Source organism: Drosophila eugracilis, unplaced genomic scaffold (assembly GCF_018153835.1).
Source record: "Drosophila eugracilis isolate 14026-0451.02 unplaced genomic scaffold, ASM1815383v1 contig_1197, whole genome shotgun sequence".
NCBI classification, from domain to species: domain Eukaryota; kingdom Metazoa; phylum Arthropoda; class Insecta; order Diptera; family Drosophilidae; genus Drosophila; species Drosophila eugracilis.
Window position 1 is genome coordinate 186,728 of NW_024571981.1, and position 24,220 is coordinate 210,947.

The 24,220-nt window shown below is 43.9% G+C and overlaps 10 protein-coding genes across 11 annotated transcripts; 3 read left to right on the forward strand and 7 right to left on the reverse strand.

Moving 5' to 3' along the window:
* Window positions 1-585: 585 nt before the first annotated feature.
* On the reverse strand, window positions 586-3,885 carry LOC108102697 (P protein). The gene is made up of 7 exons (XM_017207841.2): window positions 3,645-3,885; window positions 3,051-3,443; window positions 2,819-2,991; window positions 2,388-2,730; window positions 1,941-2,329; window positions 1,556-1,882; window positions 586-1,499 (listed from the first exon to the last, which is right to left on the reverse strand). Exons 1-7 carry the CDS (start codon window positions 3,868-3,870, stop codon window positions 825-827), a joined length of 2,526 nt encoding a protein of 841 aa, XP_017063330.2. The 5' UTR covers window positions 3,871-3,885; the 3' UTR covers window positions 586-824.
* Window positions 3,886-4,911: 1,026 nt separating this feature from the next.
* On the forward strand, window positions 4,912-8,327 carry LOC108102513 (mucin-2). The gene is given in 3 exon segments (XM_041818428.1): window positions 4,912-4,939; window positions 5,010-5,613; window positions 5,615-8,327. Coding segments are annotated over 3 exon segments (3,345 nt in total).
* A 1,703-nt stretch (window positions 8,328-10,030) lies between these two features.
* On the forward strand, window positions 10,031-11,471 carry LOC108102521. Its single transcript, XM_041818429.1, has 5 exons — window positions 10,031-10,135; window positions 10,191-10,457; window positions 10,524-10,924; window positions 10,976-11,161; window positions 11,222-11,471. Exons 1-5 carry the CDS (start codon window positions 10,031-10,033, stop codon window positions 11,406-11,408), a joined length of 1,146 nt encoding a protein of 381 aa, XP_041674363.1. The 3' UTR covers window positions 11,409-11,471.
* Window positions 11,420-12,538, reverse strand: LOC108102522 (probable 39S ribosomal protein L24, mitochondrial). Its single transcript, XM_017207559.2, has 4 exons — window positions 12,380-12,538; window positions 12,105-12,258; window positions 11,653-12,042; window positions 11,420-11,591 (listed from the first exon to the last, which is right to left on the reverse strand). The coding sequence occupies exons 1-4, from the start codon at window positions 12,461-12,463 to the stop codon at window positions 11,476-11,478; spliced, it is 744 nt and encodes a 247-aa protein (XP_017063048.2). The 5' UTR covers window positions 12,464-12,538; the 3' UTR covers window positions 11,420-11,475.
* A 242-nt stretch (window positions 12,539-12,780) lies between these two features.
* Window positions 12,781-15,423, forward strand: LOC108102664 (geranylgeranyl transferase type-1 subunit beta). The gene is made up of 4 exons (XM_017207802.2): window positions 12,781-12,894; window positions 13,102-13,213; window positions 13,265-13,415; window positions 14,262-15,423. The coding sequence occupies exons 2-4, from the start codon at window positions 13,104-13,106 to the stop codon at window positions 15,189-15,191; spliced, it is 1,191 nt and encodes a 396-aa protein (XP_017063291.1). The 5' UTR covers window positions 12,781-12,894; window positions 13,102-13,103; the 3' UTR covers window positions 15,192-15,423.
* Window positions 15,302-16,856, reverse strand: LOC108102665 (F-box/LRR-repeat protein 15). 2 transcript variants are annotated; one of them, XM_017207804.2, is made up of 2 exons: window positions 15,982-16,856; window positions 15,302-15,653 (listed from the first exon to the last, which is right to left on the reverse strand). In XM_017207804.2, the coding sequence occupies exons 1-2, from the start codon at window positions 16,749-16,751 to the stop codon at window positions 15,488-15,490; spliced, it is 936 nt and encodes a 311-aa protein (XP_017063293.1). In that variant the 5' UTR covers window positions 16,752-16,856; the 3' UTR covers window positions 15,302-15,487. The 2 variants fall into 2 exon arrangements, with proteins under 2 accessions (XP_017063293.1, XP_017063292.1); XM_017207803.2 differs by lacking the exon at window positions 15,302-15,653 and adding an exon at window positions 15,665-15,866.
* A 193-nt stretch (window positions 16,857-17,049) lies between these two features.
* LOC108102518 (serine protease 1) lies at window positions 17,050-17,887 on the reverse strand. The gene has a single exon (XM_017207554.2). The coding sequence runs from the start codon at window positions 17,860-17,862 to the stop codon at window positions 17,086-17,088; it is 777 nt and encodes a 258-aa protein (XP_017063043.1). The 5' UTR covers window positions 17,863-17,887; the 3' UTR covers window positions 17,050-17,085.
* A 1,060-nt stretch (window positions 17,888-18,947) lies between these two features.
* LOC108102519 (serine protease 1-like) lies at window positions 18,948-19,764 on the reverse strand. Its single transcript, XM_017207555.2, has one exon. The coding sequence runs from the start codon at window positions 19,753-19,755 to the stop codon at window positions 18,979-18,981; it is 777 nt and encodes a 258-aa protein (XP_017063044.1). The 5' UTR covers window positions 19,756-19,764; the 3' UTR covers window positions 18,948-18,978.
* A 1,229-nt stretch (window positions 19,765-20,993) lies between these two features.
* Window positions 20,994-21,881, reverse strand: LOC108102687 (serine protease 1). Its single transcript, XM_017207827.1, has one exon. It carries the CDS (start codon window positions 21,864-21,866, stop codon window positions 21,036-21,038), a length of 831 nt encoding a protein of 276 aa, XP_017063316.1. The 5' UTR covers window positions 21,867-21,881; the 3' UTR covers window positions 20,994-21,035.
* Window positions 21,882-23,044: 1,163 nt separating this feature from the next.
* On the reverse strand, window positions 23,045-23,895 carry LOC108102695 (serine protease 1-like). Its single transcript, XM_017207839.2, has one exon. The coding sequence runs from the start codon at window positions 23,887-23,889 to the stop codon at window positions 23,089-23,091; it is 801 nt and encodes a 266-aa protein (XP_017063328.1). The 5' UTR covers window positions 23,890-23,895; the 3' UTR covers window positions 23,045-23,088.
* Between the last annotated feature and the right edge of the window lie 325 nt (window positions 23,896-24,220).

Below are 24,220 nucleotides of genomic sequence, written 5' to 3' on the forward strand. Positions count from 1 at the left end.
GGAAAACGCAGCAGCAGCAACAGCAACAGAGCAAATAAACACCAACAACCACCCGAGAAAATCCCTTGTTGCTATTCTATTTTGTCTTGTTCTCATTTATTGACCAGCGTTTGTCTTTCTATATACTATATACTGGATTTTATATACATGCAAACACGTTCATATGCGGATATTCTGGCCAACATTGAACTTGGCAATGGTCAGAGTCTCAAGAATTATTTACGATTGTTTTTGTTTTCTTTCCAAGGTGCATATGGGATAAGTGTCGAAATACGAAAATTATGAAATTTATAAGTTGCATTTTATAGTTTTTAAAAATGAAATTTAGAAAAATTATAGAAGTCTTATGGTAGTGTATTAATAATTTTCATTTGCTCCTTTGGAAATCGCAATATAAAAGCTATATCCCCTAATATTTATTGCCTTATTAACTTTTACGATTTCCACACTTTGACCTCAGACAATAAATTCCAAAATTAGAGCATTTTACACGACATTACATATACAGCCTTGAGGGGCCCGGAAAAGATTCTTCATTTCCATCAGTCCAGCCAACTATCCAAGCGAACGAAAATCCATATATACTTCAATATTTTATGTATATTTTAATTCATTTGCCAATCACAAATAAACTCTTAGGTACAGATATTCTTATTATTTATTTCAAAATACAGAAAACACATCAAGACTCGGTTGTAAAAGGACAATAACTACAGTAAAATCTGACACAAAATAACCATAGTTTCGAGGTGAAAAAACATTTTCCATTAGATATAATAATATATTATTAATTCGGGACTGGGATAATAAATACGAAAAGAGTCTCAATGCCATTCAAAGACAACGTGAGCCACGAGTAGATAGACAGTCATCAGGGTGATCTGGCCCAGCATCATGGGAAACACTGTCCTCAAATATCGGGTGAATGAGAGCTTATAGCCATGTTGTTCGGCAATACCAGCTGCAATGACATTGGCTGATGCTCCGTACAGCGTTCCATTCCCACCCATCGAAGCTCCCAGAGTCAACGCCCAAACAAGAGGCTGGAGAGGTAATCCAAGCGACGGCTTGGCCACTAGTGATGTGACCAACTTCACCATCATGGCAGCCACCGGAATGCTATCCAATATAGAGGATGCCAGGGCAGACATCCACAGTATCATGAAAATGGCCATTGCCAGGCGATGATTCTTGCCCACCGAAAGAATCACGTGTTCCGTGAGCTCACTTATGCAGGAGAAGATGCCCAGTCGCTCCACGCACTCCATCATCACAAACATGGCAGCAAAGAAGAGTAACGTGGTCCATTCGATGCGGTGCATCAGATGCTCCATGTCATCGCGATTCAGAATGATCAGCAACAGGATCACACCCAGCAGAGCTACCCAACCGAGAGGCAGAGTCCTCCAATGTGGCACGGATTGAATAAAGAAGCAGATTATGACGAACATTAGGGCTCCAGCGGATTGCAATAGCAGAGTCTTGTTTTTGATCGGGTACTAGAAAAGAGATTTCTTGTTAGAGAGATTCCCTGAGGGTTACTAAAACCTTTTACCTTTTGCTTAAGCTCATCCAGGGTATTGGTATAGACCTCCGAGGATCCCACACCCTTTTGCAATCTTCTAAGAGTTCTCTTCAGCTGCTTAACTTTACCCTGAAGAGTTCCCCTCACTAATTGCGCATCCTTGGAACAGGAGGCCACTGCATTAAGGGCCCTCTGCCATACCTTCATCTCTCTTCTTAGTTCACTCATCTCCTTGGGTTCATTGAGACGTAGTGCGTCGATATTGTGATAGAACAGACGCAGATATATGCAACTTTGGAAAACAGCTAACAGAACCCCGGGGAAAGTGTGGGCCACAAAGGTGGGAAAGGTGACATCCTGAAAAAAGCAAGAACTTCTTTTACGTCCCTTTAGATAAGTCACATAACCTACTTACATTATCAACAATAAAGTGATTAGTGCTGACTATAATACTGATGGGATCTCCGATGGGTGTAAGTGCTCCTCCGATATTAGCATGTACTATGATGCCCATCACCACAGGCAGCGGATCCAACTGCATCACCTCACACAAACGGATAGCTACTGGTGTAAGAAGCAGCACTGTTGTCATGTTGTCCAGCACACTGGACACTAGACAGGTGACTAAACAAAGACTGTATATCATTGGCCATATCTTGCCACCTGATATTTCAAAACAAAATACAGCCAAGTAGTCAAAGACTCCCGTTTCCGTCAGTATCAAAATAAGCAACATCATGCAAAATAGTAAGGTCAGCAGTTCCATATCCATCCATTGGATAATCTCATCCATGTTTGGGCGATCTATATTAGTTAGAGGTTAATAAGATATTTTAGCTGATATCAGGATTTAATAACCCACCATTAAAGCAGGCCAGAGCCGTGACCGAAAGTATAGAACATATCATAGCCACAAAAGTTCTTTCAAAGAGTTCCCACACCAGCAAGGCATAGAAGATCAATAAGATCAGACCAGCCAGTATACTCCCCGTTCTGGCATTCACTATCAATGGATTGTAGTTTAGGATAATCGCCAAATCCGTCTCAACATCGCTGTGGATATGCAAACGGAACTCGCTATCCTTTTCTCCCAGGATGTCGCTCAGTTCCTGAGTCATCTGGTAAGTGCGATTACTGGCCACAGCCGGAGAACGTACCAACTCCTCTTCAGAGAGCAGTGGTAGACGCCAAGCCGGAAGAATGTCCTAAAATATGGAAAAATACATTAAAGAGCTTAAAATGTAGATAAAGTCACTTTGGCCTATCTTGCACCTAAGGTAAAATAATACCCACCTGGAACACTTGACTGCGATTCTCGCCAATGTAAGTAGACACCTGCGGCTGCACAGTTAGAAATCCAAAGCTCAAAGTCTCATTTTCAGGGGTATCCAGCGTGGAGAGCTCCCTAAAAGCGCCATGGATCTTCAGCCGAAAGTCTCCGGTGGGTTTTTGCAACAATTTAAAATCTAATAATAAAAATATTTAGGAAATAATAAATATAATAATTCAAATTATAAAAACTTACACTTTCCTTGATCTCCCTGTGGCACATCGATAGTCTTCTCCAGCAGATGCTTCTCCCCTACTGAGATCAGCACCACGGCAGCAAGCAACCAAAAGAGGAGCAAGCCAGCTCGTTTCCACAATTTATCTCGCTGTCTCTGCTCCTTAGAGCGCTTGGACTTGTGATGAATCCGCCGTGCCTGAGATTTGGCATTGCCCGGTCCATTAGCCGGTTCGTGGTCAGAATGGGTGGTAGCCTCGTCATCGGTGGCATTCTCATCACCAGGCCTGGTCTTGATGTCCAAGAAGTCGGAACCCGCATAACTCGATCCCGGTTCATCTTGAACACGATTCTTTCTGTTGACCTCATCATATCCCTCCTCATCCTCATCGTCGCTGGCTCCTGCCGAGGAACCTACAAGTGGGTGGCATTCAAATAATTAATGAACCAGCTAAGTTCGTGGCCTCGCAATTGAGCTGACATTTATTTTGATGTTTGACAGTTTATTGATTTAAATCATATGGATTTATATGCACTGGAGGGGCATATCAAGATTTTACCATGAATTAAATATCTCAAGTGCTTCCTGTCCCCGATTCAGTAGGGTTAACTCACCGTGGATGCGTTCGTTCTCCATCTGAAAACTTGCCATGCTGGGATCATGGCGAATTTCGGCTGGCAGTGCGCGCCATACCTGTAGCGACTGCTCGGTGACCTGGACGGCGGCCACCTGGTTATGATGACACACGCTCCTTGGACTCCGATGCTGAAGCTCGATACTTCCCTTGTCCCGGCCGGGACTATCCGGCCGTAGATTACGGATTGTATCTCGCAGACCCATAGTCTTGGAAATCAGCAGGTAGGATGGGAAATCGGATGGCAGAGCGTGGGAGCTTTTCCAGAGATTATGGTAATGGACGTCAGCGAGTTACAGTAGCGGACATCTTTGCCGCACACGAGGCACGATGCGACTGAACGGAATCTTTCCCGACTGTATATAAATCCGAGTCAGACGCGAAGCAGTTGCGGGGTTTCGGTTTCCATTCAGCCGCCGGCGATGCTTTCAATATTGAAAGTGAAAACGCCCCCTCAACGCCCCCCAACCTTCGGTTCTACGTGCTATTATAGTCACCAAATTCCAGGATGGCGCAGGCGCTGAGTTATTGTTGCGGATTCTCATGTTTTGCTCGCCTCATTCGGGGGTCATGATTCCCATCAACAAGTTTGCATTTTGCACTCCCACGATTGTCGACACTTCCCCAGATTATGACTTATTCAAACGTATTTACTTGACCTATTATTAAATTCTCATACCCCCGTTTTTAGATGCACTCAATTGCTCAGACGACATGTGGTCGGCCTTTATATGTATATATAAACGAATTGGTATTCTTAGCAACCGCTGTCAACCGTCAACAGGTGACGTTTGTAAGCCTTTTATTGACCAACGCTAATTATTTATAAATGAAATATATCTTTAAGAAAGGAAAGTAACTCACAACTTAATTACAAATTTTATTTTTTAATTGATATATGAGTATCCCATAGTAAAAACAACTACATAATGAAATTTAATGGAAATTTTCGAGACATTCTTAAAACTTACATCCTGCAACGACCGTTATCTGTGGGTCGATTTAAGATTATTGTTTACACAAGAAACGTGTTCAAAACGGCTGTTTTAGTAAGCTTGCCCAAACATAAAAGTGAAACTGTTTAAACAACTTTTGCCCTATTTATAAAAAGTTAAATGCACAAAAGGAATATTTGCACACATGCATGGGTTTGAGCAAACTCGATTTGGGCAGAGTTCAAGCCTATAAAAGACGTACGCCGTGTACTTTCCGAAACACTATCAACGCTTATTGCAAGGAGTAACAAAATGAAATTAGCCCTGATCTGCATAGCTGGTAAATAGTATCTCTATAGACCTTCTACCGGAATCGTTTTGTAAGTTTAACTAATAATCTCTTTTCATAGTGAGCATTATGCTCATACAGTTTGCAGAGGTTAAAGCTGACATCAATTGGGACGATCTCGCAGATGGCCCCGTCGAGGAAATAATACCCGGAGATGGGGGGGATTACATATGGACTCCCGACCCAACGCAGTCTTGTGATTGTGGAGATTATACAACGACTCGAAAGCCCAGGACTACAACAAAAAAACCTCGTAGAACAACAAAAAGAAGAACTACTAGACGGACCACGAGAAGAACTACAAGACGAACAACGAACACTCCAGCGACCACGGAATCAACAGATGCGCCTACTACCAGCACCGATGCAGTCACCTGCACGTGTCCTCCAGTAACGGGCAGTTGTCCCGATCAGTCTACTGAAAGCAGTACAGAAATTTCTACCGACACAACTCCCGTGTGCACTGATACTACCACCTCAAGCTGTACCTGTAGCGTGGAAACTTCTACTCCAATACCTACATGTTCGTGTAGCGTAGACACATCCACAGCAATTCCTACTAGTACTTGTACCCCTGAGACTTCCACCGCATTGCCCACTTGTACCACAACGACCTCTAGCTGTACCAGAACTACCACGCCAGAGTGCACGACAACACCTTCCACGTGCCCCAACCACTTCGACCACGACAGAGTGCACGACAACATCTTCCACATGTGCCCCAACCACTTCGACTCCGAGATGCACAACAACGCCATCTACCTGTGCAACAACAACTACAACTCCAAGATGCACGACAACTCGTTCCACCTCTACCCCAACAACTACAACTCCAAAATGCACAACAACACCATCCACATGTGCACCAACAACTACCACACCAAGATGTACAACAACTACCACTCCAAGATGCACGACAACTACCACTCCAAGATGCACAACAACTACCACTCCAAGATGTACAACAACTACCACACCAAGATGCACGACAACTACCACTCCAAGATGCACGACAACTACCACACCAAGATGCACGACAACTACCACTCAAAGATGCACGACAACTACCACACCAAGATGCACGACAACTACCACACCAAGATGCACGACAACTACCACTCCAACATGCACGACAACTACCACACCAAGATGCACGACAACTACCACTCCAAGGTCTACAACAACTACCACTCCAAGATGTACAACAACTACCACTCCAAGATGCACGACAACACCTTCCACATGTGCACCAACAACTACCACTCCAAGATGTACAACAACTACCACTCCAAGATGCACAACAACTACCACTCCAAGATGCACAACATCTACCACTCCAAGATGTACAACAACTACCACACCAAGATGCACGACAACTACCACTCCAAGATGCACGACAACTACCACTCAAAGATGCACGACAACTACCACACCAAGATGCACGACAACTACCACTCAAAGATGCACGACAACTACCACTCAAAGATGCACGACAAGTACCACTCCAAGATGCACGACAACTACCACACCAAAATGCACGACAACTACCACTCCAAGATGCACGACAACTACCACTCCAAGATGCACGACAACTACCACTCCAAGATGCACGACAACTACCACACCAAGATGCACGACAACTACCACACCAATATGCACGACAACTACCACTCCAATATGCACGACAACTACCACACCAAGATGCACGACAACTACCACTCCAAGATGCACGACAACTACCACACCAAGATGCACGACAACTACCACACCAAGATGCACGACAACTACCACTCCAAGATGCACGACAACTACTACTCCAAGATGCACGACAACTACCACACCAAGATGCACGACAACTACCACACCAATATGCACGACAACTACCACTCCAAGATGCACGACAACTACCACACCAAGATGCACGACAACTACCACTCCAAGATGCACGACAACTACCACACCAAGATGCACGACAACTACCACACCAAGATGCACGACAACTACCACTCCAAGATGCACGACAACTACCACTCCAAGATGCACGACAACTAGCACTCCAAGATGTACAACAACTACCACTCCAAGATGCACGACAACTACCACTCCAAGATGCACGATAACTACAACTCCAAGATGCACGACAACTACCACTCCAAGATGCACGACAACTACCACTCCAATATGCACGACAACTACCACTCCAAGATGCACGACAACTACCACACCAAGATGCACGACAACTACCACTCCAAGATGCACGACAACTACCACACCGAGATGCACGACAACTACCACACCAAGATGCACGACAACTACCACTCCAAGATGCACGACATCTACCACTCCAAGATGCACGACAACTACCACTCCAAGATGCACGTCAACTTCCACATCAAGATGCACAACAACTACCACACCAAGATGCACGACAACTACCACTCCAAGATGCACGACAACTACCACTCAAAGATGCACGACAACTACCACACCAAGATGCACGACAACTACCACTCAAAGATGCACGACAACTACCACTCCAATATGCACGACAACTACCACTCCAAGATGCACGACAACTACCACACCAAGATGCACGACAACTACCACTCCAAGATGCACGACAACTACCACACCGAGATGCACGACAACTACCACACCAAGATGCACGACAACTACCACTCCAAGATGCACGACATCTACCACTCCAAGATGCACGACAACTACCACTCCAAGATGCACGTCAACTTCCACATCAAGATGCACAACAACTACTACTCCAAGATGCACGACAACACGTTCCACCTGTGCCCCAACAACTACCACTCCAAGATGCCCGACAACACCTTCCACTTGTGCCCCAACAACTACCACGACCAGAAGCCCGACAACGCCTTCCACATGTGCCCCAACGACAACACCAACGCCTGCGCCCACAACAACTCCTTGTCCGACAACTTCGACTTCAACATGTGCTCCCTCCACAACCTCGAGGTGTACCACAACTACAACACCCCGACCGAAATCCACGACACGTCGCCCTTGTCCCTGCCGCCCTCAACCTCCTAGCCAGATCCCGCCCTGGTCTTGGTGGTATCCTTATCCATCTTATCCCAACCCCGTGTGGCCTTGGCAGCCCAACCCCTATAATCCACAATGGCCACAGTTTCCAGGACTTCCAAGTCCACAATGGCCTCAGGTACCAGGTATTCCTCAACACTTGCCGGCACCATTGCCATCTCCTCAGTGGCCCTGGCCGTGGCCAAGACCACCAGTAGTGACCCCTTTAGCCGATGACTGTGAAAACATTTGCGAAAACCTATTAAAGGGTGTAAAGTATCAGGAAGATCTTATCAGAAGATGTTTGTGCCCTCGAGCATAACTGTACAAGCGTAACTAAAATTTGTTTTTAGTTAACTAACCAAATTGTTAATAAAATGTTAATGTTAATAAAGTTTTAAATATTTTTAAAATAGTTTTAATTCTGATTGTTTTAAAGTTCTTGCATATATTAAAGATATTTGTTTGGAAAGGTGTCTGGCGGATGTAGTTTCTTTTAAGGTTATATCCTCATTTACTTTTCCAAAAGTTTGGTCCAATAATGTATCAATTAATGTCCATTAACTCGTTCATACCGTTTCCTGTAGCAAAGAATGAAAAGATGAGGTACCCTATCCTTTGATATTCAGAGTAGCGCAGGCGCCTATATGGCTTTTGGATGTCCATGTTTTGCTTGCTCGTTCGCTACCCCATAAAAGCTTACACGCCATCCATCAACAAGTTTGCATTTTGCACTCCTCCACTCTTATCGACACTTGGCCAGATTATTACTTATTTAAACGTCGTCAGTTGACCCATTATTTTCCGACGCCATTGCGTTTGGTTGCACTCCATTGCTCATGCGACATGTGGTCCCGCTATATATTTGTTTTCTGAGCGATTGCTTAAGGGCCAGAAAGGTTGGAACCCACATTTGGACAGGTTTAATGACCAACTGTCAAGGGGATTGCAAGACCCATACCACTCTGGAGTGGGATAGAGCATTAGGTGGTAGCGAAGTGGATTGAGGTGTGGATAGGGTGAACAATTTATTGAACCTCTTGAATTCTTAAGCACCTTTTTAATTTTAAAAAATCTACAGCTCTTGCCTAACATACAAAAGTTATCAAGACTAAAAACTAATGATTCTAAATTATATATACATATGTCAAGCTTAAAAAAATTAATTAGTTAAAGTATTTCTGAAGAATAAAAAATATCTTAAATATTGCTCAACAAAATGTAATTTCGTAAAAATATAAGATACGTGAAACTAAATGATTTCCTTTTTAGGGTATTCAAAGCCCAATAGCTCCTCATCGAAGTCAACCTATAATTTGCTGGTAATTTATCAAAATCTAGATTATTATCCTGCTGATGGATTATGTTGCGGGTCGATTAGTACCCTATTCTAGAAAGACTAAAATTCGTCCTTCGTTCAGGTGAGCTTGCACATTTCCTACACGATGAGCAGATGTTAATGGCTACCCATTTGTTGCTGTTTTTTTGTTAACTTGTTAATACAAACACACGGTGTGCCAATTCACAAATCCAACAAACCATAGTCACACACTAACAAAACTAGGTAGCAAAGCAAATAACAAGCTGTTGGCACACAGTAGATCCTTGGGGTGGACCTTAAAAATAATATATATCGTACTTATATTTAAATACTAAAATGTAAAGGAAAATTTATCTAAAAATTAAATAGGAAATTCCCGCAAGAAATAAATATATATATATTTTTGTTATTGCTAATAAAAGTCCACTCTAAAGGACACTCACATGGGAACAAATGGGGGTAACGCTTAAGCATGCACCCACCTCCCAAAATGGGTCGAGGTGGATTTGGTTTAGCTCTGTTCAGTGGCTAGCGCGCAAAAAAATAATTTTGTTATTGTGTTTTCCCTCATAAGTGGACATGACGGACCAAACGAAAGCTCATTCAGCGCTGGACAGGCGAACTGGAAAGGTTCAAGGCGGAAGATGTCATCGTCGGAGGAGCGGATATACTTCGTGCAACATTTCGGACTGACAGCCTGAGCGATGGGCTGCGGCTCCTCCATGGATACGCAGACGAATCCTATCGTCACGGAGGTCAGCTCGGAATCGCAACCTCGCCAGAATGGCGCCGACGGAGTAATGGTATTTGTGAGAATCCGTTAGCTACTCGCCCAAATCAATACCCCTTTCATTTCGTCACCAGAATATTGTAGAGCAGTATGTCCGCCTGGACGAGCAGATCAGCAAGCTAGAGGGCACCTGTCCGGGACCACGAATGGCCACCGCCGAAGCTTGGATAGAACACCTTCAGAGTAAGCACCAGGCGATGCTGGGTCTCGAGGGCATGGGAGTAACTCCTTTGCGAGAGAGGGAACACGAGACGGAGGAGGCCCTTCCCCTTCCAGCTTACACAATGGGCCGGCAGGGCGACCCAATTGTGGCCAACACACCCACCAAGGACCTGGCCCAGGTTAATGGCCTGTCATTAACGCATTTGATGAAATTTCCTCAAGTATAGCATTAACTTTTTCTTTAGCTTGCCTACAACCTGGGCGTTATTGGCGATGCCCGCAAGGCTTCCATGCACGAGGATTTCTTTGCCAACCTGAGCGAGTCTGCTTTATATTTGCTCAGCATTCGATACTATGGAGAGCTGCTGGAACACACCAAAGTGCGTCTAAAGACCCTCGTCGACAGCTACGCAGAGTTAAACGAGCTGTATGTGAAACAAGATGGGATTATAGCTTATATAAGCGGGGGAACATACATGACCCGCCTTGAGGAAAGCATTGACGAGCAGTTGGAGATTGCCAGAGATACAAGAGATAAGCTTGGCAGCACCCTGGAGCAGTGGCGCATCTGCGGATTACTACTAAAAGCAGCTGCCAATTCCTCGACTCAGGCATTAAAGCAATGGCGACAGCTGGGCAGGATGATGTGCGTATTGCAGTTATAACGTAGTAATTATTACCATGAAATTATTTTCAGAGATCCCAAACAGAAGCTACAGTGGGCTCTAGACTGCCGGAGTCTGATGCATGCATCCATGATTTCCCTGGAGGCGGCTCATCTGGCTCTGCCGCACGTGGAACTAAAATACATGAGTCATCGCCAGGTTCTAGCCGTCAAGCACTGTAATACCTACCTAATCACAGATATAGCCAACAAGGCAAGGTGAGTTCCAAAATAGTCTTCTCGAGAAGGTTCTACCATACAAAATAATAATCAATTTAGGTACGAACACACCAGTCGCGTCTTCACCAGCTACGAATCGAACATGTCTAAGACCTGCACTTGGCTCTACGAGACATTTAACAATACTTTACGCATTGATTTTGAAAAGGCAGAGGGGAGTGTATGTAGACTGTCCAAGACACTACGAGATCATCGCGAGGAGGTGTTCAGCACAGTGCGCAAATGACAAGAAACTAATTTGCTTGAAATTCTGGGATTTTTGTACATTATTTTAATAAACAGTATATATAACACTAGTACCAATAGCTTTTGGCTGGCGTGCGTTCCTCCTTAATGCCCATTTCCTCCATGATGTCCATTTCGAAGGTTGACAGCTTGGGCTGGAAGGTTATCTCGCCGACAACAGCGCCTGAAATTGGTAGAACAACATTGCAAAAAGAGAGAGAGAGATATCCAATGAAATAACTTACCTGGCGTATCTTTTTCCCTCTCGATATAGGCATTTGGTGTTTTGTAATCGTGAGTCTGGTTATTTGTCTCCGGAACGGGTATGATTCTGCCCGATCGCATAGAAACACGCACCTTCTCCCCTTCTTCGGTGAAACGCCACTCAAAATCTGTGCCCTGCAAGTCTGAAGGATCCACGAGACGGATGTCTTTGGTGACATGCAACGGAGCCTCTGACTTAATGATAATGCCAGGGAATTCCTTCTCACCGCCCACCTTACGGTAGTGCCAGTTTAAACCTTCCACAATGACCCAGTTACGCTCGGGGATCACCTGAGTGACGATTCCCTGCTTTCCTTTGTCCTTGCCAACGAGGACTTCTATACGGTCGCCCCGGAAGAAACTCCACTCCTCTAAAAGTTTAAATAAAATGATTTATCAGGAATCTTTGGATGTCATTAAATCTTCAACTAACCAATTGGTTCTACAAACACCTTGCGACGCATTGTTCCAGGCATGTTCTGCTGGCGAAATTGTCCCGTCCATGGCCGATTTGTAGTGTAGCGGAAACGCTTGCGCTCCACCGTACTGGGAAGGTAATTTCTTTCTTTTGGAGTTTGCCAGTACACCTGTAAAAATCATTGAACAATTTTTGTTTAATAATGTGGATAAATTTTCCATGCGATCTGTTACGTGAGCCGCCTTGCACAAGTACTTAATTGTAAATATTTTCATTTGTTAATCTGTTACCTGCTTTTTGCTGCGCTCGATGTATTCTTTGGGAAGATTGGAGAAGTTCTTCAATTTGCTGCCCAAAAATTGTGTTATTCGCATTCTCTAATTTTAATTCAACAATTACAAAAATTAAGAAATTAAATGCGGCTTGCAATCAGCTGTTCGAACCTGAAGATGAACCATTCACAATGGAACGTTGACACATATATTTGTTTTAATGGTTGATTATTATTTATTATTTTTATTATTTAATATAAAACAAAAGGGTTTGTTTAAGAAAATAATTTAAAAATATTTATAATATATTATATACAATATTCTATATTTAATTATTAAAATGGTTCTTATATTAAATTTTTTCTTTCAGTACTATGATTTACAAATTCGAGGACTGCCACTGTGTGAATGCCGTTCGCCACGATTGGCAAACCATCAAAGAAGAAGCAGCTGTTATTTGTGGTGTTCTTGGGTTTTTCATCGTTCGCAACAGCTTTAAATTGCGATGCAAACCGGCTTATTATAAACAAAAGGTAAATGCTAGACTATATAAGTGTGTGCACGTGCAGGCGCAGCTCCATTGGACGACGCACTCGCGTACCAAGAGCAGCACCATCTATCTACCAGAGAAGGGCCTCGCAACGCTTAGTCATATCCATATCGCAGCAGTCACCCTGATAACTTAGTTCCTGTTCAGCCATAAGTTTTTAAAATAACAACCGATATGTCCCATCATATAGATATGGAAGACCATGTCGATCCGGAGCCTGTGTTGCTCTCCAAGCACGCCAAAAACCTACTGCGATTCCTAAACCTCCTGCCTGCTCGAATGGCCTCTCATGATAACACCAGGTGAGTTGATCCTGACATTATCCTTATTAGCATTTTACTCATTTTTTACAGGAGTACTATTGTGTTCTTCGCTGTCTGTGGTCTTGATGTGCTCAACTCCCTTCATCTCGTGCCGCCAAAAATGAGGCAGGACATCATTGACTGGATCTACGGAGGACTAGTTGTGCCACGCGACAACGAGAAAAACTGCGGCGGTTTCATGGTGAGCATAAATTTGAGTCTGTCAGGTGAATAAACAACCGTTGACAATCCAAACAGAACCGCTTTCTCTCCCACCATCCACGCCCATTTGAGTTCCTTATCTCCATACGTGGCCAGGCAGCAGAGACTGCGACAGACCTTGCCGCATCCCCAATATTTATTCATTCAGTTGATATGCGAGCATTCATATTTTCCTTGGTGAAAAAATCTACGAAGAGATTTCACATGGCTATTATTGGAATACCGAAGCCATTCTTTCTGAGAATACAAAACAATTAAAAAATATTGTTTAGACCTTTTTTACTGCGCCACGTAATTTTTCTAATTCATCTGATTCTACCTACATGTACAAACAATAGCTTCTGAATTAACAGCATCTCAAAGATGGCAATTTAAGAAATTCGTTATCTTGTTGAATTCTAAATACTTGCTCGTTTTGTGCATGAATTTTATAAAAGGTCAACTAACTTCATTGTAATAATTAAAAATGATTTATGTAATTAGAGTTATTAATTTAAAAACATAAATCTATAAATCGCATTACAATATTAAGTATTTTAGATTATCAACAGACATTAAAACATTTAAATTAAATAATTGATTTGAATCTCAAGTCAACGAGTCTGCTTTTAAGTAGAATCGAATTTACATTACTATTTTTGCTGCATTTACTGTTTAAATATGCATAATTGTAGGGAAGTTCTCCATTTGCGCAGCAGCTTGATTTACCAGACTACACCCCACCCCATCGCCACCTCGGTTTTATCGCTCCACGCTTTATCAGCGACGCTAGCAACATGCAAAACCACTTTGAGATAGATAAATCAATCAATTTTACTCATTGTAGGGTTGCCGTGCTATGGTACCAAAAAGTGATGATGCCGATATCTTGGAGTGTATGAGGAAGTATCAATGGGGTCACCTGGCCATGACGTACACCAGCGTCGCAGTGTTGGTCACGCTGGGCGATGATCTATCCCGCCTGGATCGCAAGAGCATTGTGGACGGAGTAGCTGCAGTTCAAAAGGCGGAGGGTAGCTTTAGCGCCTGTATCGATGGCAGTGAAGATGATATGCGTTTTGTTTACTGCGCCGCCACCATCTGCTATATGCTGGACTACTGGGGCGATGTAAACAAGGAGGCCATGTTTCAGTTCATAATTCGGAGCATGCGGTACGATTACGGTTTTAGTCAGGAGCTTGAGGGTGAGGCTCATGGCGGCACTACATTCTGTGCCTTAGCTGCACTTCATCTCAGTGGTCAGCTGCATCGTCTGGATTCCGAAACCGTGGAGCGTATGAAACGCTGGCTTATCTTCCGGCAGATGGATGGATTCCAGGGACGCCCTAATAAGCCAGTGGACACGTGTTACTCCTTCTGGATTGGTGCTTCTCTCTGTATTCTAGATAGTTTTGAGCTAACTGACTACGCGAAAAACCGGGAGTTTATTCTTAGCACACAAGACAAGCTAATTGGCGGCTTTGCCAAGTGGCCTCAAGCAACACCAGATCCTTTTCACACTTACCTTGGCCTCTGCGGTTTGGCGTTTACGGGAGAACCTGGTCTAAGTGCTGTGAATCCCAGCTTGAATATGTCCATGGCAGCCTACGCTCACCTGCAGCACCTGCACGAGCAATGGCGATCTGAAAATGGTCGAGGCGATGAAGACCTCGGTCTAAGCTCGGCTACCAAGCAACAACTACATTTGACGAAAAGTAGCGGAGCGAATTCCACTAAAACGACTACCTCTAACTCGCCATTAATCCCGGCACAATGATGGGAATCCGCACAATATCGAAGGGAAATGTTAAAGCACACTATTGTATTTTTATTGGCCGCATTTTAGCCACGCTTTTTTACCCGTATTTTTATGCGAAAAGCTCGAGCTTTTGGAGAGAAAGATGAATAATATGTTTATTGTACAGCCTAAATTAATGTTAACAATTTGTAAGATTAAGCTAAAAGTTAAATTAAAGCGTCCATGCTGAGGCATGTATTTACAGCAAAAACATTGGATAGCCTCGAAAGCCTCCTTGGTACATTGGGTTAATTGGTCCGGAATCAGAGTAAATCTCACACCTGAAGGAATAGGCGGTGGTGTTGCACGGTCGGCATGTAGCCCATGCCGGGACGATCTATATGGACACGACCACGGAGTGGAGCAAGCACCCGTTCCGTAACCAGTGGACAGCGCTGCACCATCAGGGACTGCAGCAGCGGGCAACTCTGGGTTAAGGCGCTGCGAAAGAGGGGAGAACGAAGTAGAGGCTAGTATACAAGAAAGTCGCTGGGATAGAAGTCGTTCAGGTTGTACGCGTTGTGCCCCAAGTCCTGCTGTGGCCTATCGATGTACAGACGCCGCTGACGGAGAAGCGCCAAGGAGCGTTCCGTGACCCGCGGACAACGACGAATAAGCAAGGTCTGAAGACGCAGACAGTGCACTGTTAAAGCGCTGAAAAATACGCAAATGCGGATGCAGATGCAAATATGTTTTCCCAGAAACACACAGACACATGGCACGCACAACATTACTGACAACAAAAGCACATCTCTAAAGGACTACTTACTGCACTCCATAGTCGGAGATGGCTGCACAGCCGATCAGATTGATGTGCTCCAGTTCGCGGCAATAGTTCCCTATCTGGATAAGCACCTGGTCGGTCACACTGGGAGTATTCGCAAGCGACAGAACGGTGAGCTTATTAAGTTTCCGGAAGAAAATGATCAAACAGCGCTCTCCAATGGCCCCGCAATAAGAGATGTCGAATTCCACCAGCTTGCTCTGATGCAGTGTCAGAGCGTCCACGGCTCCAGTCGTCAACCACTGGCACTTAGAAAGCTTCAGAACGCGAAGATTCTTGCACTCCACGATGATTGGCTGCAGCGAAAGGGCCGTAATGTTGACGCACTCGTTGAGGTTGACGGCCCACAGACGCTTTTTGTTGTTAGCCAACAATGGCAGCAGAAGTTCATCCGTCAGCCATCGGCAGCAGGCCAAATGAAGCACCTCCAGCCTTTGGCAACAGCGGGCCAGTACTCGAAAGCCCACATCAATATTGCTTGTATTATTTCCGGATAAATGAAGTACCTGTCTCTTTTCCAGGGCAGCCTCTGCAAACCGATACGCAGTACGCGAGCAGCAGCGCAGGTTAAAGAGATCCTTTAGCGACAAGTAGACGGCCACCTTCGGTATAAGAACATCGTCCCAACAGACATCGAAAAGTGATCGCGGGGGGGAAGAGGAGAAAAGTGGCCTTGGACTGGGTGTGCGGGTTTTTGGCACACCGCTAGCCATTGCCGCCAGGTGGGCTTCCTCTTCGGGATGCAGAGTACACATGCTGCCGCCTCCGATTTCGAGATCTGCCCACCAAAGAGCACTCCCAATGCAATCCTTAAGTGCACGGCGTAATTGTATTGTTTACTTGGAAGTTCTCAGCTGTTGTTTTTCCGTTCTTAGAAAACAAACAGCTGATGGCTGCACCGAATGTAAAATCTAATAGCTGGTATTTTTCCGGTGCCAAAATGTAAAATGTAGTGTAAAACTAAATCTATCAAATGTAATGCTTGATGACCCCGATTCTTATTAAGTTTCTAACGATATATCCTTCACTTAAATAAATACTCAAAGAAAACAATGCTTTTCAAATGATTTATATACTTATTTAAAAAAGTTAGTAGGAAATACCGGTGTGGTCACGGATCCAGTCCAAGTGATAGGTGACGCGCTGGAATCCAGCAGGAGCTCCAGACTGGCAGCCGTTGGAAGAAACGAAGTTGCTGACTCCCACCAGTTTGTTGCCGTCGTGTGTGACCAGAGGACCGCCGGAGTCTCCTCCACAGATCGACTTGCCGTCAACAGTACGGGTGCAGATGGTGTTGTCGCCAACGCTTCCGTAGGTCCAGCTGCATTCATCGTTGTGGACGATCTGGAGGTCAACGCACTGCAGCCAGTCGGGCAGTGGGCTGCCGTCGTAGGTACCGCCCCATCCGCAAGCCACAGCCCACCACTCGTTGTAGTTGTTGTAACGGTCGTTGTAGCTGGGCAGCTCAACCATGTTAACCATGTGCCAGAAGTCCACGTGAGGGATACGGATCAGGGCAATATCAGCGTTGGAGTGCTTGATGAAGTTGCCGTTTCCGACGGTGTGGGTGTACTGAGCGTTGGTGCGCCAGGTGGCTCCAAAGTAGACGATCACAGAGGCGGCATCCCCGATGCAGTGCTCGGCAGTCAGAACCCATTCGTGACCAATGATTGAGCCACCGCACCACCAGCCTCCGCTGAAACCAAGACCCACAGTGTAGGGGGCCTTACCCTCGGGAGCGGCGTATCCATTGGTGATACGGCCCTCCATCTTGGTGGCCTTAGGCAGGTCCTTGACGAAGACCTTCTCATCGAAGGCGGAGGCCGAAGCCACGGCCAGAGCCAAAATAGCTAGGAACACCTTCATGTTGATGTCGAAACTGGCTTCTGTTTCCAGAGTAGCCGCTTTTATACGCTTCCCACAACTCTATTTAAAATATCCCTATCTCCAGCTTGAATGGGTTCGTAAATATTCCTCAAGCCTCCCATAAACGATGTCTTCGATAAGCCCAGTAAAATTCAAACAAGAAATACTTTGCGGGGGTTTTTGTTTTATTTTATTTTGCAAATCACTTTATTTTAGAGATTGCAAAATTGTATTCAGAAAATAATTTATTCCCGTTGCGCACAATATTATGGGTCTATTCAAACTTGTTGTGAATTTTCTTTATCATAATTTATAACTATGTTTGTCTAGCAGTGTAGACCATTCTATCTAATCATAATTTTTAACACTTAAGAATTTACAATGATCTCTCGACATGAATGATTTTCAATATTATTTGTTTATTAAACAAATGTTTACACAAATTGTATATATCATCAATGGTTTAGGAAATCGTACGTTCATTGGGAGTCTCAAAAAGTGAATTGTATTTACTAAATGATTTGATAAGAATAACCATTCTCTTTCATAGGTTGGTTTTACCTTTCATATTCATGGAAAAAAAACAAGCTGTTGCCGAGGAAATCTGAAGAATCCTCGCCTCTTCCTATTTAATTAGTCTGTGAAGTGTCAGCAATTAATAATTGAACAAAAACAAACATTGTAGTCGAGTGTGTTATAAAACATGTTCAACTCACTGTCTGATCTTTATCAAAATAAATCATTTATAAAGTCTTCTTCAACATTTTCTGGTGACATATTCAGCAGATCCTTTAATTTTAAGATTTAAAATAATTTTATTTTTATACCTTTTTAGAAATATTTACTATTACCAATCACATATATTTTAATTTTCTGTTAGCACGTAAAAATTATGTTTTTCAGTACATCCATAAAATATGATCATAAAAAGGATCAAAATCTTGAGTAACTTATAACTTAAACAAAAGATTACGTATCAAAAAGAAAGATGTTGTACTAACAAAGCGCGTTAACCACCAGTTTGTCCCGAACCCCCTTTTTTTATTGTTAAATATTCTTTAAATGAATGTAAAACTTTTTATGGATAGCTTTTTAAATGATCGTTTTATTTAAAAATTAGTAAGAGATGCCAGTGTGGTCACGGATCCAGTCCAAGTGGTAGGTGACGCGCTGGAATCCAGCAGGAGCTCCAGACTGGCAACCGTTGGAAGAAACGAAGTTGCTGACTCCCACCAGTTTGTTGCCGTCGTGTGTGACCAGAGGACCGCCGGAGTCTCCTCCACAGATCGACTTGCCGTCAACAGTGCGGGTGCAGATGGTGTTGTCGCCAACGCTTCCGTAGGTCCAGCTGCATTCATCGTTGTGGACGATCTGGAGGTCAACGCACTGCAGCCAGTCGGGCAGTGGGCTGCCGTCGTAGGTACCGCCCCATCCGCAAGCCACAGCCCACCACTCGTTGTAGTTGTTGTAACGGTCGTTGTAGCTGGGCAGCTCAACCATGTTAACCATATGCCAGAAGTCCACGTGAGGGATACGGATCAGGGCAATATCAGCGTTGGAGTGCTTGATGAAGTTGCCGTTTCCGACGGTGTGGGTGTACTGAGCGTTGGTGCGCCAGGTGGCTCCGAAGTAGACGATCACAGAGGCGGCATCTCCGATGCAGTGCTCGGCAGTCAAAACCCATTCGTGACCAATGATTGAGCCACCGCACCACCAGCCTCCGCTGAAACCAAGACCCACAGTGTAGGGTGCCTTACCCTCGGGAGCGGCGTATCCGTTGGTGATACGGCCCTCCATCTTGGTGGCCTTAGGCAGGTCCTTGACGAAGACCTTCTCATCGAAGGCGGAGGCCGAAGCCACGGCCAGAGCCAGAATAGCTAGGAACACCTTCATGTTGATGTCGAAACTGGCTTCTGTTCCCGAAGTAGACGCTTTTATACAGTTTTTAGAGCTGAAAGTTCTATCTGGAATTTAATATAGTTCATAAATATCCCTCGAAATAGTCATAAATGATGTCAGTGATAAGGCTAAGACGGGAACCAATTTCTGTGGCCCCCAGAAGTCCCGTAAACCCTTATTGTTGTGTCAAAGCACAAGTAGAATCAAAAATTAGAAGTTGAGATTATATGTAAGATTTTGCAAAAGCGCACATTATATTTATGGTGATCGCATTTAATAATAATGCACCGAATTTGGAACAGCTCAATTAAAAGTAAACTGTCATTTTCGATTAGATTATAGCCAACTCCAAATCGTACATCAATGCCCCGTACGGGTAATGCCCCGTACCAATCTGTAAACTAAACCTGTGTTTCTATCATTATTTATGGCTTCCTTTTGGTGCTTTTAAACTAGCTGATAGTTCCTAAAAGTCTCATTGCTATGTCCTTTATTTTTATTAAATATAAATCCAACGAACTTTTCCAATCTAACATCCGCAATTTTGGATTTTAACTCTTCAAACATTTGTCCAGTGATGAGCTTGCATTATTTTAAGTCACAGATATGTTTATCGGTAAGCACGAACTTATGTTTTTAATGATTACAAGTATTCCTGAAAGTGATAAGTAATCTAATTGATAAGAGTGTGGAAAGTTTGAAGAATTAAGTTTAATCAAATTTTATAAAGTTAATAATATTGATTTCTGCCTGCGTGTGCAAAAACCTTAATCTTATCGACGGTAGGTCCCAAAAGTAAACAAATCCCTCAGATTTAATCAAAAGTACCTATAACTTAGATAAGTGTAGGGAAGCGTAAGTAGGGAATAGGACAGATAAGGATTAAGAACAAATAAGACTGATGAGAATATTTTATATTGTTATCAATCAAGCCTTATGAATAAAATTTAAGGTACGCTTAAAATGATAATTAAAAATAGATATAAAAATGAAATCAAAGTCCGAACATAAAATATTCTTATTATTATTAATATGTTCATTTTGAATATTATTTTCTCCAAAGCCACCATTTTAAGCATTATTAACACCAAAGAAGGTTGGAAAAGGCTTGTGAATTTCTGTAGACCTCCCATTCTTGTGAGAAAGGTTTTTCATAGAGCATCCTCACCGTCATCCTATTATAAGTTATCAATCACTTCTTATAAACAAGTATAAGTAAAAACAAACGTTAATTATATGCAAAACTTTTTATTTCAAAAACGAAATCAAGCTGATTAGTAGGAGATGCCGGTGTGGTCGCGGATCCAGTCCAAGTAGCTGGTGACGCGAGTGAAACCATCGGGAAGTCCCGAGGTGCATCCGTTGGCGGCAACGAAGGAGGTGACACCGACCAGCTTGGCACCGTCGTGGAGGACAAGTGGGCCGCCAGAGTCGCCAGCGCAGGTGGACTTGCCGCCGGGGGTGGAGGTGCAGATGACGTTGTCGGTGACCACATCGGTTCCATAGACGCTGGAGCACTCGCTGCGCTCGATGATCTGGGAGTCCACACAGTTCAGGTAATCAGACACGCCGCAGCTGTCGCAAGGCCTGCCCCATCCGGAAGCCACAGCCCACCAGCCGGCGAAGTTGTTGTAGCGCTCGTTGCCGTTGGGCAGCTCAACCTTGTTCACCAAGTGCCAGAAGTCAACATGGGGAGTGTTGATCAGGGAGATGTCGTTGTTCAGGTTGTTGGTGTTGTAGTTCGAGTGCTGACGGAAGCTGCCGCTGCCCACGGTGTGGGTGTACTGGGCCTGCAGGCGCCACAGAGCACCGTAGTAGATGGTCACGGAGTCAGCGCCATGGGTGCAGTGAGCAGCTGTCACAACCCAGGTGTTGCCGATGATCGAGCCACCGCACCACCAGCCACCGCTACCGCTGCTGAAGCCAAGACCGACAATGTAGGGCACCTTGCCCTCGGAGGCGGCATAACCGTTGGTGATGCGACCCTCGATCGAGCCGGATCCGGATCCAGTGACGGCATCCTTCAGGGGCACCGGCTGCACCTTCTGGGGCAGAGCGGAGGCACAGGCAACAGCCACGGCCAGGACAGTTAGGAACAGCTTCATGTTGATTACTTGAGTACAACTGAATACTCTGCTGTCTAGGAGTGATTTATATACCCCCCAAAGCAATAGTCATATCGTTGAAGATCTTACTCGCCACTCAAAAGTTCAATCCATTTCGTCGGGACAATCTTATCAAATTAATTTCGCACGCCTCCAATATTCGTCACTATCATTACAGCGTACTCTCATCTCCCTATCCGATCCACACACTTTCCGGCTTATGTCTTGCCACTCAATTCGAAGAGCCCCACACCGCTACTCATTCATTAAAAGATTACGCGAGTTTATCGACGGGAACGTGCGTCCACTCGGAGCAGATCTGTTGATAAGTCCCGATAAGCACCCATTCAAGCACAGATTCTCGACTAAATGGCCCACTTGAACAGAAGCACAGGAAGATTAAGGAACAAGTCCTTGTCAATAAGGTCAATATTTTGAAAGGAAATTTGAGTTTATATATTTAAATTTTATATTTAAAATTTATTTGTTTATTTAAAATATTTAAAATTGATTGTTTATTTTATATTCTGAGAAAAAAATATATTATGATGAAAATACCAACCACTTAAAGTTAAATGGTTTCTTGAAACAACTATTTTTCTAACTCCTTGATTTTAGTTTTGAGAATATATTATTATTAATTTGGAGATATTTTGCAAAATATTTGTAAATACTATGTATTTGTGTTAAATACATAATATATCTAAGAGTGAAATACGTTTATCCAGGTTCTAGAATAACTTTTCTAACTGAGAACTTATAGAAGTCTATAATTAGTTTAAAAATATTTCTATCGTTTTAATCAAATACTTTAGGGGAATAAGTAATTGCTCTTATTAGCGAAAATTTCTTTGTCATGTTTGCCTTAACTTAAATATTTAGTTATGTTTATATTGGTACCAGCACTTAATTTATAAACCAAAAATATTTTATTATAACATTTCCTATAGATGAACGATTATAATTAGTCTTCCTCTTATTATTATTATAATTAGAACTTCTTATTTATGTTCCTTGGAACATTCCCTCAAGAAAATTCCTTTCCTTAAACATGGTCTTTTTGTAGCAAATTTTTCTTGAACTCAATCGTTTAGCCGTATTTCTTTTAAAATCTACCTAAAAAACTTTGTAGCATTAAATATGAACTTAAGATCTATATACAAATCGAACCCAAGTGATTATTTTTTATGCATTTCATTTATTAAAAAACGGATAATCGAGCTTAGTAGTAAGCGACACCGGAGTTGTCGCGGATCCAATCCAGCTGGTTGGTGACACGGGTGAATCCAGAGGGAAGGCCAGCGGTGCATCCGTTTCCGGAAACCCAGGAAGTGACACCCACCAGGCGGCCACCGTCGTGGAGAACCAGAGGGCCGCCAGAGTCGCCAGAGCAGGTCGACTTGCCGCCAGAGGTGGACACACAAAGGATACCATCGGGCTGGTTGCCATAGGTGCGGGAGCACTCAGAGTTGCTGATGATCTGCAGGTCGACGCACTCCATCCAGTCGGGCTGGGATCCAGCAGTGGTCAATCCCCATCCGCAAGCGACGGCCCACCAGTTATCGTACATGTTGTAACGGTCGTTGTAGCTGGGCAGCTCCACCTTGTTGACCATGTGCCAGAAGTCCACGTGAGGGGTGCGGATCAGGGCGATATCGTTGCCGTTCTCGTTGGGCCAGTTGTGGTTCTGAATGAAGTTGCCGCTGCCGACAGTGTGGGTGAACTGGGCGTTTGTGCGCCAGGTGGCACCGTAGTAGATGGTCACCTGTCCGGCATTGTTGGTACAATGGGCAGCAGTCAGCACCCAGTCGTGGGCAATGATGGAGCCACCGCACCACCATCCTCCGTTACCACTGAATCCAAGACCCACCGTGTAGGGAGCCTTGCCCTCGGTTGCCGGATATCCGTTCACAATGCGGCCATTGATCTTGGTATCCTTGGGCAGATCCTTGGGGTGAACCTGCTGGATGGTCTCAGCGGAGACGGCGGCCAGAGCCAAAGCCAGAACAACGAACACTTTCATGGTGAATGGATCACTTGTGTCCCTTGTCAAAATTCAATCTGCTTTTATATTGCCTTCTTATCTTACTGTAGAGTAGCCCCCACTCGTCGTTATCCTATCTATAAGAGTTCATCACGATTTCGCCTGCTGCTATCAATGATAATTAATTGATAATATACCTAAGAAAATCTAGATAGCTCAAATTTTAATTTTTAGTGGACCCATGGACAAATCTGGCAGTGCAAAATAGTATAAGCCCATGATGTTATAATCAAACTATATTCGCTTATATTAAAGACAAAGAAATTAATTAGGAAGAGGATTTCCAGACTTATTCAAAAACAACGGAGAT

Bases quoted from the DNA above. Each gene is read 5' to 3' on its own strand.
- LOC108102697 (XM_017207841.2), bottom strand. From the start codon at position 3,870: ATGGGTCTGCGAGATACAATCCGTAATCTACGGCCGGATAGTCCCGGC. The intron at 2,992-3,050 runs GTAAGTTTTTAT...TTTTATTATTAG, and splicing joins ACAGGGAGATCAAGGAAAGT to ATTTTAAATTGTTGCAAAAA. The intron at 2,731-2,818 runs GTGGGTATTATT...TCCATATTTTAG, and splicing joins ATCGCAGTCAAGTGTTCCAG to GACATTCTTCCGGCTTGGCG.
- LOC108102521 (XM_041818429.1), top strand. From the start codon at position 10,031: ATGGGCTGCGGCTCCTCCATGGATACGCAGACGAATCCTATCGTCACG. The intron at 10,136-10,190 runs GTGAGAATCCGT...TTTCGTCACCAG, and splicing joins CCGACGGAGTAATGGTATTT to AATATTGTAGAGCAGTATGT. The intron at 10,925-10,975 runs GTGCGTATTGCA...AATTATTTTCAG, and splicing joins CGACAGCTGGGCAGGATGAT to AGATCCCAAACAGAAGCTAC.
- LOC108102522 (XM_017207559.2), bottom strand. From the start codon at position 12,463: ATGCGAATAACACAATTTTTGGGCAGCAAATTGAAGAACTTCTCCAAT. The intron at 12,043-12,104 runs GTTAGTTGAAGA...TTAAACTTTTAG, and splicing joins GGTGTTTGTAGAACCAATTG to AGGAGTGGAGTTTCTTCCGG. The intron at 11,592-11,652 runs GTAAGTTATTTC...TACCAATTTCAG, and splicing joins GAGGGAAAAAGATACGCCAG to GCGCTGTTGTCGGCGAGATA.
- LOC108102664 (XM_017207802.2), top strand. From the start codon at position 13,104: ATGGAAGACCATGTCGATCCGGAGCCTGTGTTGCTCTCCAAGCACGCC. The intron at 13,214-13,264 runs GTGAGTTGATCC...CATTTTTTACAG, and splicing joins GCCTCTCATGATAACACCAG to GAGTACTATTGTGTTCTTCG. The intron at 13,416-14,261 runs GTGAGCATAAAT...TACTCATTGTAG, and splicing joins AAAACTGCGGCGGTTTCATG to GGTTGCCGTGCTATGGTACC.
- LOC108102665 (XM_017207803.2), bottom strand. From the start codon at position 16,751: ATGTGTACTCTGCATCCCGAAGAGGAAGCCCACCTGGCGGCAATGGCT. The intron at 15,867-15,981 runs GTAAGTAGTCCT...CGTATTTTTCAG, and splicing joins ATCTCCGACTATGGAGTGCA to CGCTTTAACAGTGCACTGTC.
- LOC108102518 (XM_017207554.2), bottom strand. From the start codon at position 17,862: ATGAAGGTGTTCCTAGCTATTTTGGCTCTGGCCGTGGCTTCGGCCTCC.
- LOC108102519 (XM_017207555.2), bottom strand. From the start codon at position 19,755: ATGAAGGTGTTCCTAGCTATTCTGGCTCTGGCCGTGGCTTCGGCCTCC.
- LOC108102687 (XM_017207827.1), bottom strand. From the start codon at position 21,866: ATGAAGCTGTTCCTAACTGTCCTGGCCGTGGCTGTTGCCTGTGCCTCC.
- LOC108102695 (XM_017207839.2), bottom strand. From the start codon at position 23,889: ATGAAAGTGTTCGTTGTTCTGGCTTTGGCTCTGGCCGCCGTCTCCGCT.